At 49.4% G+C, this 18,101-nt stretch overlaps 1 protein-coding gene across 1 annotated transcript in view; it reads left to right on the top strand.

Moving 5' to 3' along the window:
• The window catches only part of LOC138367401 (uncharacterized), an 888-nt gene extending 197 nt beyond the window's left edge, over positions 1 to 691 (top strand). The window contains exon 1 of the mRNA XM_069329044.1: positions 1 to 691. This exon is cut by the window's left edge and continues 197 nt beyond it. Within this exon, the coding sequence (XP_069185145.1) occupies positions 1 to 691 (691 nt within the window).
• Positions 692 to 18,101: the final 17,410 nt, after the last annotated feature.

The raw sequence follows: 18,101 nt of genomic DNA, 5'->3' as shown, positions 1-18,101 counted from the left end.
GAGCCTCGTTGACCAGGACCTGCCTTACTCTACCCAGAGCCTCGTTGACCAGGACCTGCCTTACTCTACCCAGAGCCTCGTTGACCAGGACCTGCCTTACTCTACCCAGAGCCACGTTGACCAGGACCTGCCTTACTCTACCCAGAGCCTCGTTGACCAGGACCTGCCTTACTCTACCCAGAGCCTCGTTGACCAGGACCTGCCTTACTCTATCCAGAGCCTCATTGACCAGGACCTGCCTTACTCTACCCAGAGCCTCGTTGACCAGGACCTGCCTTACTCTACCCAGAGCCTCGTTGACCAGGACCTGCCTTACTCTACCCAGAGCCTCGTTGACCAGGACCTGCCTTACTCTACCCAGAGCCTCGTTGACCAGGACCTGCCTTACTCTATCCAGAGCCTCGTTGACCAGGACCTGCCTTACTCTACCCAGAGCCTCGTTGACCAGGACCTGCCTTACTCTACCCAGAGCCTCGTTGACCAGGACCTGCCTTACTCTACCCAGAGCCTCGTTGACCAGGACCTGCCTTACTCTACCCAGAGCCTCGTTGACCAGGACCTGCCTTACTCTACCCAGAGCCTCGTTGACCAGGACCTGCCTTACTCTACCCAGAGCCTCGTCAACCTGCTTCCTTGCCACTGTTCGTCCTCCCACTGCTTCCACATTCGTTACTCACGAAGATTTCCGTAGACTCTTCTCCATAAGTCACAAATATCCTTCTTCCCCTGGACCGACGACGTGGGACCCGTCCCTCAGACCCTCACACTAGCCCGTGACGTCTCAAGACCTTTACACACGGCATGCTTCCTCGATGACGTCATTTCTGCACACGGGACGTCGACATCTCACCTCGTATCCTTAAAAATACTCATCCGCGCCTTCTCTCCTCAGTTATGTCCACTAACTGTTGCTTGCATTAAACCATTCCCCAGAATCCTCGACATGGTCATGTGGGGAGTAACTGTCACTGTAGGCCTACATCATGAGCCTACATGGGGGGGGGGGGGGTCATAACATCACTCCAAAAAATGTTTCAACGATCACCCGAACAAAATGACAACAAAAAATTTGATCAACCTTAAAAAATAGTATATTATATACAAAATATCGCCGTGTGTATAATATATATATTAGTATATTTTGGTAGCAGTCTTTCTTGATAACATATGTTGTTGAATATGACCGAAAAGGTAAGATTAATAATTCTAACACGAATTTTCTCAATATTTCTTATGTTTTTCTTCACTGTTGGTGGTAATGGAAATATTAATTCTCCAAAATTCATTTTTATTTATGGTCTGATGCCTGAACGCGTTTCAAAATGGCTTATTACATTTTCAACGACTTAATTTACACACAAATTCATCGTAATTATACTCTATTGGGTGAGGTGATATGGTACAAAAGTTTTGGGTGAGGTGATATGGTACAAAAGTTTTGGGTGAGGTGATATGGTACAAAAGTTTTGGGTGAGGTGAACAAACTTGTGACAAACACAAGACAGAACACGAAACAATGGGTATAACTTGGATATGAGAACGTATGAATGGAAGTAACTGCAGAGGCCTTTTTATTATTATTATTATTATTTTCTACCACAGACGTGGCCACACATTTACAATGCTAACCAGCATATATACATTTTCTTCTGTCCTCCATGGACAGGGTGAGAGATGTGTTAAACATATAGTTCAAGGGTTTATTAACCAATCAACCACAGAAGGTGATTCGGTGCTTTTAAAATGCTAAGCTAACCTACATACGTAAATACATAGATACACAGATTTACGTATGTCCCTACATAAAGTGTTCGATGTGTCTTTTACATAGTGTCATTAATGTGCATTTACAAAGGTGAAATGTAATTCTGATCAGCTTCCATATATACTTTACACACATACATATACATACACACACACATGCATTCACATACATTTGTCTCTTCAACTCTGAGAGGGTGAGATAGCTGATAGAGAAACTAGTGTGCAATTAAGCACTTAAATCACTGAAGGTGATTAAGGTGCTTTTACAAGCTCAGGTTATATAGTTACATCGTATTGGCCCATACTTCCTCTTGATGCTTCGATATTGGTGAGGAGTCTTGAAGTGGGTAGAATATAGTTGTGCATTAATTGGTTGTTGATTGTTGGTGTTGACTTTTTGATGGGTAGTGCCTCGAAGACGTCATTCCGCCTGCTATCGCTGTAACTATCGATGATTTCTGTGTTGTTTGTTAAGATTTCTCTGGTGATTGTCTGGTTGTGGGAAGAGATTATATGTTCCTTGATGGAGCCGTTGTTTATGCATTGTTAATCGCCTGGAAAGAGACGTTGTTGTCTTGCCTATATACTGAGTTCTTTGGGGCTTACAGTCCCCAAGAACAACTCTCGCGCCAACCCTCTCCGCCCCAAGCGACCATCACCAGTAACGATGGACATGAGCAACACACAACAAACTTTAAGTGTTTGACCACTGCTTCCAAGCACTAGCAAGGGATGCCTCGCCCTCCCGCCACTGCCTCAACTAACCACCAATAAGGAGGACTCTCCTGCCCTGACTCTAGAGGGGTACAAAGGTCATGCTGTGTGTGGTGTGGGCGTGACCTCAGAGGTCACACGTGCTAGGTCAGGTCGTATACAGTTATCATCTAAGTTTAGACACACACTTACCTCAGGACATTGTTTCTCACCTCACCACATTCCTGCCTATATATCCGCACCACTGAATTATAAATCCATCCTTCTGAATATGTATAATTAAATGCAACAGTACTTATAGAAATTCCTGTCTGAATCGTTTCTTCGTGGTCTGGCATTGTCATATATATATATATATATATATATATATATATATATATATATATATATATATATATATATATATATATATATATTGTGACAATAATCTCCTTCAAGAGATTGAGCCTGCTCTTCCCTCCAAAATACGTCGATACATACATCCCTATACAACTAATATGGAAGAAATATCCAACAACGACAACATCTCCAAGGTTTGCCAGAGAGCAAAACGTATGCAGCCAGGAACACCTGCTCCACCTCGAACCACCAAACTACCTGTCTTGTCGCCTGCTCATCGCTGATTGGCTGCGGGTCCAGTTGCAACTGCACTCCACCCACCACACTACTTGATGTCTGGGGCCGCCACGACCTCAGTCCTCAGAATATCCAGTGCTTTCATCAGGTTAACACGTCTCGTTGGTAGACTAAGCTGTGGCTTACGTGTACTAAGAGAGGTGATAGCTTAAAGCCAATATTCCTGCACCTCTTATTTGATTGTATATTGTTCACTTGTTATTACTCACTTGTCTTAACGTAACTTTTCATTTTGTCATTTGATTATTCTTACTATTTTGATTGATTGATTTTATTATACGAATTTGTATGTCCATTTTATTCATGTTTTGCTTTTCCTAACGTAATTAAAATTTCATTGTTAAATTTACTTGTGTTTTGTGTGTCTTCTCATTACCTTACCACAGACGAAGTTCCAGATTTTCTATTTTTTGTTTCTATATGTGACGAGGCCATACCCCTACCTTTTGAACAGCCGAACACCAACGCGATACCGTCACAATATATATATATATATATATATATATATATATATATATATATATATATATATATATATATATATATATTAGTATATTTTGGTAGCAGTCTTTCCTGTAGACATATATTATTAAATATGACCGAAAAAGTAAGATTAATAATTCTAACACGAATTTTCTCAATCTTTCGTACATTTCTTTTCACTGTTGGTGGTAATTCAAAAATCAATTCTCCAAAATTCATTTTTATTTCTAGTCTGACATGACACTTGCGCGCGTTTCGTAAAACTTATTACATTTTCAAAGACTTTAGTTTACACATACACAACTGAATAGAACTTACACATCTCCGATTTGTTTATATCTACATTTTAGTGAGGTGGATGGGGTGAGGTGGTTTTAATAGGGTATTAAATTCATCAACACAAGACAGAACACGAAACAATGGGTATTGAATGGAAGTGATTGTAGAAAGCCTATTGGTCCATATTTCTTGATGCTTCTATATTGGAGCGGAGTCTTGAGGTGGGTAGAATATAGTTGTGCATTAATTGGCTGTTGATTGCTGGTGTTGACTTCTTAATGTGTAGTGCCTCGCAAACGTCAAGCCGTCTGCTATCGCTGTATCTATCGATGATTTCTGTGTTGTTTACTAGGATTTCTCTGGCGATGGTTTGGTTGTGGGAAGAGATTATATGTTCCTTAATGGAGCCCTGTTGCTTATGCATCGTTAAACGCCTAGAAAGAGATGTTGTTGTCTTGCCTATATACTGGGTTTTTTGGAGCTTACAGTCCCCAAGAGGGCATTTGAAGGCATAGACGACGTTGGTCTCTTTTAAAGCGTTCTGCTTTGTGTCTGGAGAGTTTCTCATGAGTAGGCTGGCCGTTTTTCTGATTTTATAGTAAATCGTCAGTTGTATCCTCTGATTTTTGTATGAGAAAATATTCTAAGGAAACTACTCCAAGCTTGTACTAAAGAGGCACCCTTCTTGAGCCTGGATGGGCACATGTATAAGCAAGTAGATGGGGTCGCAATGGGTTCTCCCCTAGGTGTCCTGTTTGCAAACTTCTACATGGGTACCATCGAGCAAAAAGTCTTAGTCGACATGAACTTGAAACCGGCCATATACTGCAGGTATGTTGACGACATTTTTACACAGGTACCTGATGTCAGACATCTGCAGGAGCTGAAGGAGGCATTTGAGCAGAGTTCCGTGCTGCGTTTCACTTACGAGATGGAAAAGGATGGGAAGCTGCCCTATCTAGATGTAACAGTCATGGAAAAGAGCGGAGGTTTCCACACTGCAGTCTACACTAATGAAACGAACATAGGAATGTGTCTAAATGCCAACAGCGACTGCCTAGACAGGTACAAGAGGAGTGTTGTTAACGCATATGTTGACCGTGCTCTCAGCCACAGCACAGAATGGAAGCAAGTCGACGAAGAACTCTGTAGGGGAAGGCAGGTCCTAGTCAACAACGGCTTCTCCAATGGTTTCGTCGAAGACATCATAAGAAGGAAAGTGAAACGCTATGCAACCTCTGAAGAGACAACTAACACAACACCTATACCCCCTATTAGACTATTTTACAGGAACTTCTTTTCCACAGCTCATAAAACGGAGGAAAGGGTCCTGAAAGATATTGTTAATAGAAACGTTATCCCTACAGACAAAAATCAGAGGATACAACTGACGATTTACTATAAAACCAGAAAAACGGCCAGCCTACTCATGAGAAACTCTCCAGACACAAAGCAGAACGCTTTAAAAGAGACCAACGCCGTCTATGCCTTCAAATGCCCTCTTGAGGACTGTAAGCTCCAAAAAACCCAGTATATAGGCAAGACAACAACATCTCTTTCTAGGCGTTTAACGATGCATAAGCAACAGGGCTCCATTAAGGAACATATAATCTCTTCCCACAACCAAACCATCGCAGAGAAATCCTAGTAAACAACACAGAAATCATCGATAGATACAGCGATAGCAGACGGCTTGACGTTTGCGAGGCACTACACATTAAGAAGTCAACACCAGCAATCAACAGACAATTAATGCACAACTATATTCTACCCACCTCAAGACTCCGCTCCAATATAGAAGCATCAAGAAATATGGACCAATAGGCTTTCTACAATCACTTCCATTCAATACCCATTGTTTCGTGTTCTGTCTTGTGTTGATGAATATAATACCCTATTAAAACCACCTCACCCCATCCACCTCACTAAAATGTAGATATAAACAAATCGGAGATGTGTAAGTTCTATTCAGTTGTGTATGTGTGAACTAAAGTCTTTGAAAATGTAATAAGTTTTACGAAACGCGCGCAAGTGTCATGTCAGACTAGAAATAAAAATGAATTTTGGAGAATTGATTTTTGAATTACCACCAACAGTGAAAAGAAATGTACGAAAGATTGAGAATATTCCGTGTTAGAATTATTAATCTTACTTTTTCGGTCATATTTAATAATAATATATATATATATATATATATATATATATATATATATATATATATATATATATATATATATATATATATATATATATATTATATTTTATTTTTTTCCTAGAAGGGGGTACCGCCTCTGCAAGTGTAGGGACCCATAGCCTCGGAGAAGAAAATAAAGAGTACTCAGAGAAGACCTTGTGGATCCTCACTGAACACTTTGATATTTTCTTCTCCTACCACCCCTATTCTTTTGGTATGTGAGTATATATATCTAACTTTATTTGAAAATGTCATTAAAAAAAAAAGTTAAAACATTGGTTACATGCAGGGTACAAGGCTATTTGTCACAAGTTGTATAGCTCCTCAGATGGCGGGCAGGAACCATGGATGCAGTGAGCATTTCCTCTCTGGATCGCCACACTAAGGCGCTGAAAAAGAAAACTGGCGGCTCTAGGGTCTCTAGTTGTTCCCATTAGCTTCGACCCCAACTCCTTCAAAACTCTAATAGCACTTTTACCCCAGGCACCAAGTGTCTCTGAGGCAATGGGGACAAAATTGTAGTGGTGCTCAAGGTCTCTGTATTTACGTGACTTGGCTGCTTCCCGATGATTGGCAGCAGCACCTGCTTGTGTAGCACTGAAGTGAACATAGGTGTTGGCTAAAGTTGAAACGCAAGTGTAATCCCACACCAACTCTACCATTCTTCCAGGGGTTCACCGTGATTCCGTCTGGGCGACCGACAGGCTCATCAGAGTTGCGGGACATTAGGTAACGGGGCTCTCTCTCTGCTGGACAACCGGCTGTGGTAAGGCTTCTCTTAATAATGTCGTTAACCTTGCCGTGTCTTGCATGCCATCCTTTTCTTTGGCAGAGAAGGCCATGCCGTCCGTACCTGTCGGCCACTGCCTCGCCGCAAATACACCTGTATTCGATGTGGATTGGGGCAACGAGGCGGAGCCACAGCAATTCGGAGGGCCTGCGGAGTGAGACGGATGCCGGTTGCTAACGTTGGGGTTGCTATAGAAAGTCCCCTGCACGAGGAGCTGTTATAGCTCTAAGTCGGGCAGTGTCATGTGGTGTTGTCGCAGCTCCTAGCAAAGTTGCAGCTTCTTGGTCGGCAATGGGGCGATCCCAGCTGGATTGCTTATGGGCTTCAAAAGGCGGTGGTTGGGGTGCTGGTCCTGCGAGAGAGACCCATTTGGTTGTGCAGTCTGTACTCACCTAGTTGTGCTTGCGGGGGTTGAGCTCTGGCTCTTTGGTCCCACCTCTCAACTGTCAATCAACAGGTGTACAGGTTCCTGAGCCTATTGGGCTCTATCATATCTACACTTGAAACTGTGTATGGAGTCAGCCTCCACCACATCACATCTGTGAAGCTGGGATCATGTATCCCTGCCTGTTGAACTAGGTGCTCAGGTAGGATTTCCTTCACCAAGTTGTCAGACGCCACTGAAGAGGACAGGAACGCTGGTACAGCAATTTGGGTTGCTGTGCGCACGCCAAGGCCCCCGAGTCTGACAGGAAGGGAGGCCTGTTTCCACCGAGTCGCTGAGGGATTATATATATATATATATATATATATATATATATATATATATATATATATATATATATATATATATATGTCGTACCTAGTAGCCAGAACGCACTTATCAGCCTACTATGCAAGGCCCGATTTGCGTAATAGGCCAAGTGACTTTTTTTAACAAATTGTTTCCAATCGGTTAATTTGAATTATTATTATATTATATTAAGAACATAAATTATTGACTTACTTATGTTAGTTTAGGTTAGGTGGTGTAGGTTAGGTGGTGTAGGTTAGGTGGTGTAGGTTAGGTGGTGTAGGTTAGGTTAGGTTTGGTGATATATCTACGTTAGTTTTAACTCAAATTTAAAAAAATGAACTCATACATAGTGAAATGGATAGCTTTACCATTTCATAAGAAAATTTTTTGAAAAATATATAAATTCAGGAAAACCCGAGCAACACACAGGCAACACTGGTGCCCAGAGCAACACACAGGCAACACTGGTGCCCCGAGCAACACAGGCAACACTGGTGCCCCGAGCAACACACAGGCAACACTGGTGCCCCGAGCAACACACTGGCAACACTGGTGCCCCGAGCAACACACAGGCAACACTGGTTCCCCGAGCAACACAGGCAACACTGGTGCCCCGAGCAACACACAGGCAACACTGGTGCCCCGAGCAACACACAGGCAACACTGGTGCCCCGAGCAACACACAGGCAACACTGGTGCCCCGAGCAACACACAGGCAACACTGGTGCCCCGAGCAACACACAGGCAACACTGGTGCCCCGAGCAACACAGGCAACACTGGTGCCCCGAGCAACACACAGGCAACACTGGTGCCCCGAGCAACACACAGGCAACACTGGTGCCCCGAGCAACACACAGGCAACACTGGTGCCCCGAGCAACACACAGGCAACACTGGTGCCCCGAGCAACACACAGGCAACACTGGTGCCCCCGAGCAACACACAGGCAACACTGGTGCCCCGAGCAACACACAGGCAACACTGGTGCCCCGAGCAACACAGGCAACACTGGTGCCCCGAGCAACACACAGGCAACACTGGTGCCCCGAGCAACACACAGGCAACACTGGTGCCCCGAGCAACATAGAGGCAACACTGGTGCCCCGAGCAACATAGAGGCAACACTGGTGCCCCGAGCAACACACAGGCAACACAAGAGAGAGTCAGGCATCACAGTATGGCCCTGACGTCCACTCCCCATATTTATGGGGTCAAGACACGAAATGAAATTGGAAAAGGTATAAGATCACTCCTCTGTGGGAGGACCCCAGAAGTCATGAGGGGGGGGGGGAGGAGGAGCAGGAGGAGGTGGAGGAGCAGGAGGAGGTGGAGGAGCAGGAGGAGGTGGAGGAGCAGGAGGAGGTGGTGGAGCAGGAGGAGGTGGTGGAGCAGGAGGAGGAGGTGGAGGAGATCCATGCGATCTCCTGTTTTGTCGCTTAAGACCGTCTTCCACTCAATGTTTGCAAGGTCTACATTGAATTTCTCCCAGTCGATCCTCTTATTGTTGAAATTGGATTGAATAACCCTTCTCGCTTGTTGATTATCTTGGGCCTACTACCGTTATTAATGTTAAGTTTGCACTTCAATGAGCTTGTGGTCCGAGTACGTAGTGTCTGAGACAGTAATGTCTCTGATTAGCTCCTCATTGTTCGTGAATATCAGGTCCAGCGTGTTCTCGTTCCTAGTTGGTTCTGTAATCTGCTGACTGAGCGAGAATTTGTCACAGAATCTCAGTAGTTCTCTGACCTGTGGTTGGTTATTTCCAGGTTGACTTCCTGCTATAATGTTATTGTTTACTATTCTCCATTTTAAACTGGGTAGATTGAAGTCTCCAAGGAAGATAATATCTGGTGCTGGGTTTGCTAGGTTATCAAGGATATTCTCTATTTTGTGGATCTGTTCAGTGAATTCCTCAACTGTTGCATCTGGCGGCTTGTATATTAGAATAATAATTAGGTTTATATTTTCTACCTTGATTCCAAGTACCTCTACCACCTCATTGGACGAGTTTAGTAGCTCTATGCATACCTGCTCCTCTTTAATATACAGAACTGCTCCTCCACTTGACCTAATTTCTCTATCACGTCTATATAAATTATAATTTGTAATCCAGATTTCACTATCCATGTAATCTTTCGTACGACTTTCCGTGAACGTCCCAAATATTGAGTTTGACTCTACTAGGAGACCATTTAAGAACTGAACTTTATCTCTTGATTTTGACTTTAGGCCTTGTATGCTTGCAAAAATGAATGATTTCCACTTTGTGTGTCACTTCAGGTGGGTTACGGTAGTTGTCCCTCCTCTCCGCCAGAGAGAGGTGGACAGGTGTATCAGGGACAGTACAGGATGGTGTCCTCTGGGAGTACTGGGAAAGGGGAGGATGGAGGGAATGGTGATGGGAAAGGAAGAGTAGAGTTGAGGGGAAATGGAAGGAAACGGAGAAGTAAAGGGAGATGGAGAGTGTCACATCCGAGAGAATAGTGTAAAAAGGGAAGGGGAGGAGACAGAAGGGAAGGGGAGGAGACAGGAGGGAAGGGTGTGGACAGACGGGAGGGAGGGTGGGAAGGGGACAGAGGAGGTGGGAGGGGGTGGAAATTTAACGACCTTGTCCATAATAATTGTTCCCATTATTTTACCTAACAGCGACGTCAAACTAATTGGACGATAATTCTGAACATTTCCCGGCGCGCCCCAGACTGTCCTGGTGCCCGGGTGTGTCCTGGTGCCCCGGACTGTCCTGGTGCCCGGGTGTGTCCTGGTGCCCGGGTGTGTCCTGGTGCCCGGGTGTGTCCTGGTGCCCAGGTGTGTCCTGGTGCCCCGGACTGTCCTGGTGCCCGGGTGTGTCCTGGTGCCCGGGTGTGTCCTGGTGCCCCAGACTGTCCTGGTGCCCGGGTGTGTCCTGGTGACCCGGGTGTGTCCTGGTGCCCGGGTGTGTCCTGGTGCCCCGTACTGTCCTGGTGCCCCGTACTGTCCTGGTGCCCGTACTGTCCTGGTGCCCGCGTGTGTCCTGGTGCCCCGGACTGTCCTGGTGCCCGGGTGTGTCCTGGTGCCCCGGACTGTCCTGGTGCCCGCGTGTGTCCTGGTGCCCCGGACAGTCCTGGTGCCCGGGTGTGTCCTGGTGCCCCGGACTGTCCTGGTGCCCGGGTGTGTCCTGGTGCCCCGGACTGTTCTGGTGCCCGGGTGTGTCCAGGTGCCCGGGTGTGTCCTGGTGCCCGGGTGTGTCCTGGTGCCCCGGACTGTCCCGGTGCCCGGGTGTGTCCTGGTGCCCCGGACTGTCCCGGTGCCCGGGTGTGTCCTGGTGCCCCGGACTGTCCCGGTGCCCGGGTGTGTCCTGGTGCCCCGTACTGTCCTGGTGCCCGCGTGTGTCCTGGTGCCCCGGACTGTACTGGTGCCCGGGTGTGTCCTGGTGCCCCGGACTGTCCTGGTGCCCCGTATGTCCTGGTGCCCCGTACTGTCCTGGTGCCCCGTACTGTCCTGGTGCCCCATACTGTCCTGGTGCCCCATACTGTCCTGGTGCCCGCGTGTGTCCTGGTGCCCGGGTGTGTCCTGGTGACCCGAACTGTCCTGGTGCCCGCGTGTGTCCTGGTGCCCCGGACTGTCCTGGTGCCCGGGTGAGTCCTGGTGCCCCGGACTGTCCTGGTGCCCGCATGTGTCCTGGTGCCCGCGTGTGTCCTGGTGCCCCGGACTGTCCTGGTGCCCGCGTGTGTCCTGGTGCCCGGGTGTGTCCTGGTGCCCCGGACTGTCCTGGTGCCCGGGTGTGTCCTGGTGCCCCGGACTGTCTTGGTGCCCGGGTGTGTCCTGGTGCCCCGGACTGTCCTGGTGCCCGCGTGTGTCCTGGTGCCCAGGACTGTCCTGGTGCCCGGGTGTGTCCTGGTGCCCCGGACTGTCCTGGTGCCCGGGTGTGCCCCGGACTGTCCTGGTGCCCGGGTGTGCCCCGGACTGTCCTGGTGCCCGGGTGTGCCCCGGACTGTCCTGGTGCCCGGGTGTGCCCCGGACTGTCCTGGTGCCCGGGTGTGCCCCGGACTGTCCTGGTGCCCGGGTGTGCCCCGGACTGTCCTGGTGCCCGCGTGTGTCCTGGTGCCCGGGTGTGTCCTGGTGCCCCGGACTGTCCTGGTGCCCGGGTGTGTCCTGGTGCCCGGGTGTGTCCTGGTGCCCCGGACTGTCCTGGTGCCCGCGTGTGTCCTGGTGCCCCGGACTGTCCTGGTGCCCGCGTGTGTCCTGGTGCCCCGGACTGTCCTGGTGCCCGGGTGTGTCCTGGTGCCCCGGACTGTCCTGGTGCCCGGGTGTGTCCTGGTGCCCGGTACTGTCCTGGTGCCCCGGACTGTCCTGGTGCCCCGGACTGTCCTGGTGCCCGGGTGTGTCCTGGTGCCCGGGTGTGTCCTGGTGCCCCGGACTGTCCTGGTGCCCGCGTGTGTCCTGGTGCCCCGGACTGTCCTGGTGCCGGCGTGTGTCCTGGTGCCCCGGACTGTCCCGGTGCCCCGGACTGTCCCGGTGCCCGGGTGTGTCCTGGTGCCCCGGACTGTCCTGGTGCCCCGTACTGTCCTGGTGCCCCGTACTGTCCTGGTGCCCCGTACTGTCCTGGTGCCCCGTACTGTCCTGGTGCCCGCGTGTGTCCTGGTGCCCCGGACTGTCCTGGTGCCCGGGTGTGTCCTGGTGCCCCGGACTGTCCTGGTGCCCGCGTGTGTCCTGGTGCCCCGGACTGTCCTGGTGCCCGGGTGTGTCCTGGTGCCCCGGACTGTCCTGGTGCCCGGGTGTGTCCAGGTGCCCGGGTGTGTCCTGGTGCCCGGGTGTGTCCTGGTGCCCCGGACTGTCCCGGTGCCCGGGTGTGTCCTGGTGCCCCGGACTGTCCCGGTGCCCGGGTGTGTCCTGGTGCCCCGGACTGTCCCGGTGCCCGGGTGTGTCCTGGTGCCCGCGTGTGTCCTGGTGCCCCGGACTGTCCTGGTGCCCGGGTGTGTCCTGGTGCCCCGGACTGTCCTGGTGCCCCGTATGTCCTGGTGCCCCGTACTGTCCTGGTGCCCCGTACTGTCCTGGTGCCCCATACTGTCCTGGTGCCCCGTACTGTCCTGGTGCCCGCGTGTGTCCTGGTGCCCGGGTGTGTCCTGGTGACCCGAACTGTCCTGGTGCCCGCGTGTGTCCTGGTGCCCCGGACTGTCCTGGTGCCCGGGTGAGTCCTGGTGCCCCGGACTGTCCTGGTGCCTGCATGTGTCCTGGTGCCCGCGTGTGTCCTGGTGCCCCGGACTGTCCTGGTGCCCACGTGTGTCCTGGTGCCCGGGTGTGTCCTGGTGCCCCGGACTGTCCTGGTGCCCGGGTGTGTCCTGGTGCCCCGGACTGTCCTGGTGCCCGGGTGTGTCCTGGTGCCCCGGACTGTCCTGGTGCCCGCGTGTATCCTGGTGCCCAGGACTGTCCTGGTGCCCGGGTGTGTCCTGGTGCCCGGGTGTGCCCCGGACTGTCCTGGTGCCCGGGTGTGCCCCGGACTGTCCTGGTGCCCGGGTGTGCCCCGGACTGTCCTGGTGCCCGGGTGTGCCCCGGACTGTCCTGGTGCCCGCGTGTGTCCTGGTGCCCGGGTGTGTCCTGGTGCCCCGGACTGTCCTGGTGCCCGGGTGTGTCCTGGTGCCCCGGACTGTCCTGGTGCCCGGGTGTGTCCTGGTGCCCCGGACTGTCCTGGTGCCCGCGTGTGTCCTGGTGCCCCGGACTGTCCTGGTGCCCGCGTGTGTCCTGGTGCCCCCGACTGTCCTGGTGCCCGGGTGTGTCCTGGTGCCCCGGACTGTCCTGGTGCCCGGGTGTGTCCTGGTGCCCCGGACTGTCCTGGTGCCCCGGACTGTCCTGGTGCCCCGGACTGTCCTGGTGCCCGGGTGTGTCCTGGTGCCCGGGTGTGTCCTGGTGCCCCGGACTGTCCTGGTGCCCGCGTGTGTCCTGGTGCCCCGGACTGTCCTGGTGCCCCGGACTGTCCTGGTACCCGGGTGTGTCCTGGTGCCCCGGACTGTCCTGGTGCCCGCGTGTGTCCTGGTGCCCCGGACTGTCCTGGTGCCCGGGTGTGTCCTGGTGCCCCGGACTGTCCTGGTGCCCGGGTGTGCCCCGGACTGTCCTGGTGCCCGCGTGTGTCCTGGTGCCCCGGACTGTCCTGGTGCCCGGGTGTGTCCTGGTGCCCCAGACTGTCCTGGTGCCCGGGTGTGTCCTGGTGCCCCGTACTGTCCTGGTGCCCGCGTGTGTCCTGGTGCCCCGGACTGTCCTGGTGCCCGGGTGTGTCCTGGTGCCCCGGACTGTCCTGGTACCCGGGTGTGTCCAGGTGCCCCGGACTGTCCTGGTGCCCGCGTGTGTCCTGGTGCCCCGGACTGTCCTGGTGCCCCGGACTGTCCTGGTGCCCGGGTGTGTCCTGGTGCCCCGGACTGTCCTGGTGCCCGCGTGTGTCCTGGTGCCCGGGTGTGTCCTGGTGCCCCGGACTGTCCTGGTGCCCGGGTGTGTCCTGGTGCCCCGGACTGTCCTGGTGCCCGGGTGTATCCTGGTGCCCCGGACTGTCCTGGTGCCCGGGTGTGTCCTGGTGCCCCGGACTGTCCTGGTGCACGCGTGTGTCCTGGTGCCCCGGACTGTCCTGGTGCCCGGGTGTGTCCTGGTGACCGGGTGTGTCCTGGTGCCCCGGACTGTCCTGGTGCCCGCGTGTGTCCTGGTGCCCCGGACTGTCCTGGTGCCCGGGTGTGTCCTGGTGCCCGGGTGTGTCCTGGTGACCCGGACTGTCCTGGTGCCCGGGTGTGTCCTGGTGACCGGGTGTGTCCTGGTGCCTGGGTGTCCTGGTGCCCGCGTGTGTCCTGGTGCCCGGGTGTCCTGGTGCCCGGGTGTGTCCAGGTGCCCGGGTGTGTCCTGGTGCCTGGGTGTGTCCTGGAGCCCGGGTGTGTCCTGGTGCCCGGGTGTGTCCTGGTGCCCGCGTGTGTCCTGTTGCCCCGGACTGTCCTGGTGCCCGGGTGTGTCCTGGTGCCCCGGACTGTCCTGGTACCCGGGTGTGTCCTGGTGCCCGGGTGTGTCCTGGTGCCCGGGTGTGTCCTAGTGCCCGCGTGTGTCCTGGTGCCCCGGACTGTCCTGGTGCCCCGGACTGTCCTGGTGCCCCGGACTGTCCTGCAGGGTGCCCGCGTGTGTCCTGGTGCCCCGGACTGTCCTGCAGGGTGCCCGCGTGTGTCCTGGTGCCCACATGTGCTGGTGCCCACGTGTCCTGTTGCTCGCGTGTGCTGGTGCCCGGGTCCGCGTGAGTAGTAGGGATGGCAGCCCAACGTCCCTTTTTTCGGGAGAAGAGGCCGCCGGACTGCCAGGGGGTTCCAGGTAAATTTAGAAAAAGAGACCGATTTGGAATTAAGGATTTCTTATGAGAAAAATAATTTCAGAGATTTTAGGAGTTTGTTAAGAGTTCTTATGGGGAAAATTCAACATTTTTCAGAGTTCATTTTATCATAGAAATTTATTTACGAGTTTATGACCAAAATTTAGAAAAACTACCATTTTCAGAGAACATGTTTATAGAAGTTTTGTTAAGGAAAACAGACATCTTAGACATGACTTAGTTTTTATATCCATTTACGGCTATTTCATCTGAAAAAGACCGATTTTCATCAGAGACCATATAAAGACCGATTTTCAACAGAGTCCATTTTCAGACCAATTTTCTTCAGTCCATTTAAGACAAAGATTATTTTAGACTCCAATTAGTCAGAGACCAGTAAAATTCGGCAGAGTTCAGTAAGATAGAAAATTATTCAGAGATTATTTTTCAGACCAATTTTCAGCAGAGTCCAGTAAAAATATCTAAATTATTCAGAGTCCAGTAGAAAGCCAAAAATAGTCAGAGACCATTTAAGACCTAAAATTAGTCAGAGGAAAGTTTAAGCCCAAAATTTAACAGAAACCACTTAAAGAACAAATATTAACAGAGTCCAATTTGAGCTCAAAAATATTCAGAGACCATTTTCAGACCAATTTTTCATCAGAGTTTTACTTACACCTGTTTCCTTAAAGAGTTCTTATGGAGGAAATTCCAATATTACCTGTGTTGTTTGTTAAACAACACATAAATCATCGATAGGTACAGCGATAGCAGGCGGCTCGACATCTGCGAGGCACTACACATCAAAAAGTCAACACCAGCAATCAACAGTCAATTAATGCACAACTATATTCTACCCACTTCAAGACTCCGAACCAATATAGAAGCATCAAGAGGAAGTATGGGCCAATAGGCCCTCTGCAGTTACTTCCATTCTTATGTCCTCATATCCAATAAATACCCACAGTTTCGTGTTTTGTCTTGTGTTTGTCACAAGTTTGTTCACCTCACCCAAAACTGTTGTACCATATCACCTCACCCAAATGCGAGTATAAGTATGACGGATTAGCGTGTTTACAGGTTACAGTTGTGTGCGTAAACTTAAATCTTTGAAAATGTAATAAGTTATTACGAAACGCATTCAGGCGTTTCGTAATAACTTTATATATATGTATATATGTATATATATATATATATATATATATATATATATATATATATATATATATATATATATATATGTATAATGTCGTACCTAGTAACAAGAACGTACTTCTCGGCCTACTATGCAAGGCCCGATTTGCCTAAAAATTAAGAAAAATTCTTTCCGATTGGTTTATTTGAAATATTATATTAACAACATAAATTATTGACTTAGTTATGTTAGTTTAAGTCAGGTTAAGATAGGTTAGGTTAGGTAGGGGGTACTTGGATCACTGTTTTTGTGATCATTGTTGCATATATATATATATATATATATATATATATATATATATATATACACACTAGCAGTACCCGGCCACACGTTGCTGTGGCTCAGCAAAGCATGTGCGTTGCTGAGCCACAGCAACCATCCCTGTCCCCCAGTCCTCCCCACCCGTCTCCTCAACCTCCCAACCATTCCCCACTCCACCATCCCCTTTTCCTTCCCCACTATGTCCCACTCCCCTGTTCCTTTGTCCTCCCCACCATTCTCCATTCCCCCAACCCCTCGTCCCCACCATCCCAAACTCCCCTGTCCCCCTCGTCCTTCCCCACCATTACCCCCTCCCTTGTCCCCTCGTCCTCCCCACCATCTCTCACTTCCATCCCCTCGTCCTCCCCACCATTCCCCACTCCCTCGTCCGATGCCTTCCCAAATGGTATGATGTTCACATCAGAAAATCGGGAACATCAATTGTCTGATGTTCCCATCACTGAAATATAAGAAAAACAGTTAAAAAATTATATGAAAATATTAAAAAATAAAAAATAAACTATACTTACGAAATGAACGGTATGGTAAACAACACAGCTCAATTCCAACACAATGTCACAAAAAATTCAATACAAAATAAAATAAATCGAAATCTATGAAAATAAAATTTATCAATGCAATCGGAAACATTGAAATGGAATTCATGACATATTTAGTATAGCGTGCATGTTGCCATTGTGTGCAACAGATGGCACTGTTTTTCAAAAACACATGTTTTTACCTGTCACAGGTGTGGCATCTATATAGTAGGTATAAAAAAGACGCGCCTATTCGAATGGAACGTTGTGTCAAAATTTCAAAGCAATCGGTGAAGAACTTTCGGAGATTACAGCGTGTGTTGCACTTACGTCCAACAGATGGCGCCGTTTTAAAAAAAAAAAACAATGTTTTTTACTGACACGTGAGGCATGTATATAGTAGATATATAAAAAGATGCGCCAATTCGAATGCAACGTTGTGTTAAAATTTCAAACCAATTGGTAAAGAGGTTTCGAAGATTTCCCTCACATGAAAAAAACAGTTTTTCAGAAAAAGCACGTTTTTTTTTACCATCACAGACATGATATCTATATAGTATGTATATAAAAACCTGGCTGGATGCGAATAGAACATTGTGTGAAAATTTCAAAGCAATCGGTGAAAAACTTTCGGAGATTAGCGATTTTGAATAAACGAACATTTCCATTTTGATTTATATATATATATATATATATATATATATATATATATATATATATATATATATCATACCTATATATATATATATATCATACCTATAGCTTGCGTGTGGTATCATTTTACGAGGTAAGGAAGTGAAGAATGGTTTTGAGGAAGGAAGCAAGGTTTAACCCATAGATCACTATACTGTCTCTAAGGTATTCCCTGTTTCTTCTAATGTCTATTTTCCTTTCCCATCCTTCCTCCTCCTCCTCCTCCTCCTCTCCCATCACTCCCACCTCCAAACCCTCCCCCCCCTCTCCCAACCCCATCCGCCTCTACGCATCTCTCCCTCTCATCATATATTTAAACTCAAGAGCAGGAAATTAATTAATAATTTCATTGATGTTTTCCTAGCTCATATTTAGACGGTAGGAGTGAAAGGTTTCATGAGAAGTCTGTATGCACACGCGCACACCTGTAGTTTACGAGAGAGAGAGAGAGAGAGAGAGAGAGAGAGAGAGAGAGAGAGAGAGAGAGAGAGAGAGAGAGAGACAGAGA

The sequence above is a fragment of the Procambarus clarkii genome, chromosome 22 (genome assembly GCF_040958095.1).
Source record: "Procambarus clarkii isolate CNS0578487 chromosome 22, FALCON_Pclarkii_2.0, whole genome shotgun sequence".
NCBI lineage: Eukaryota > Metazoa > Arthropoda > Malacostraca > Decapoda > Cambaridae > Procambarus > Procambarus clarkii.
This window is presented reverse-complemented; position numbering and strand designations above follow the sequence as displayed.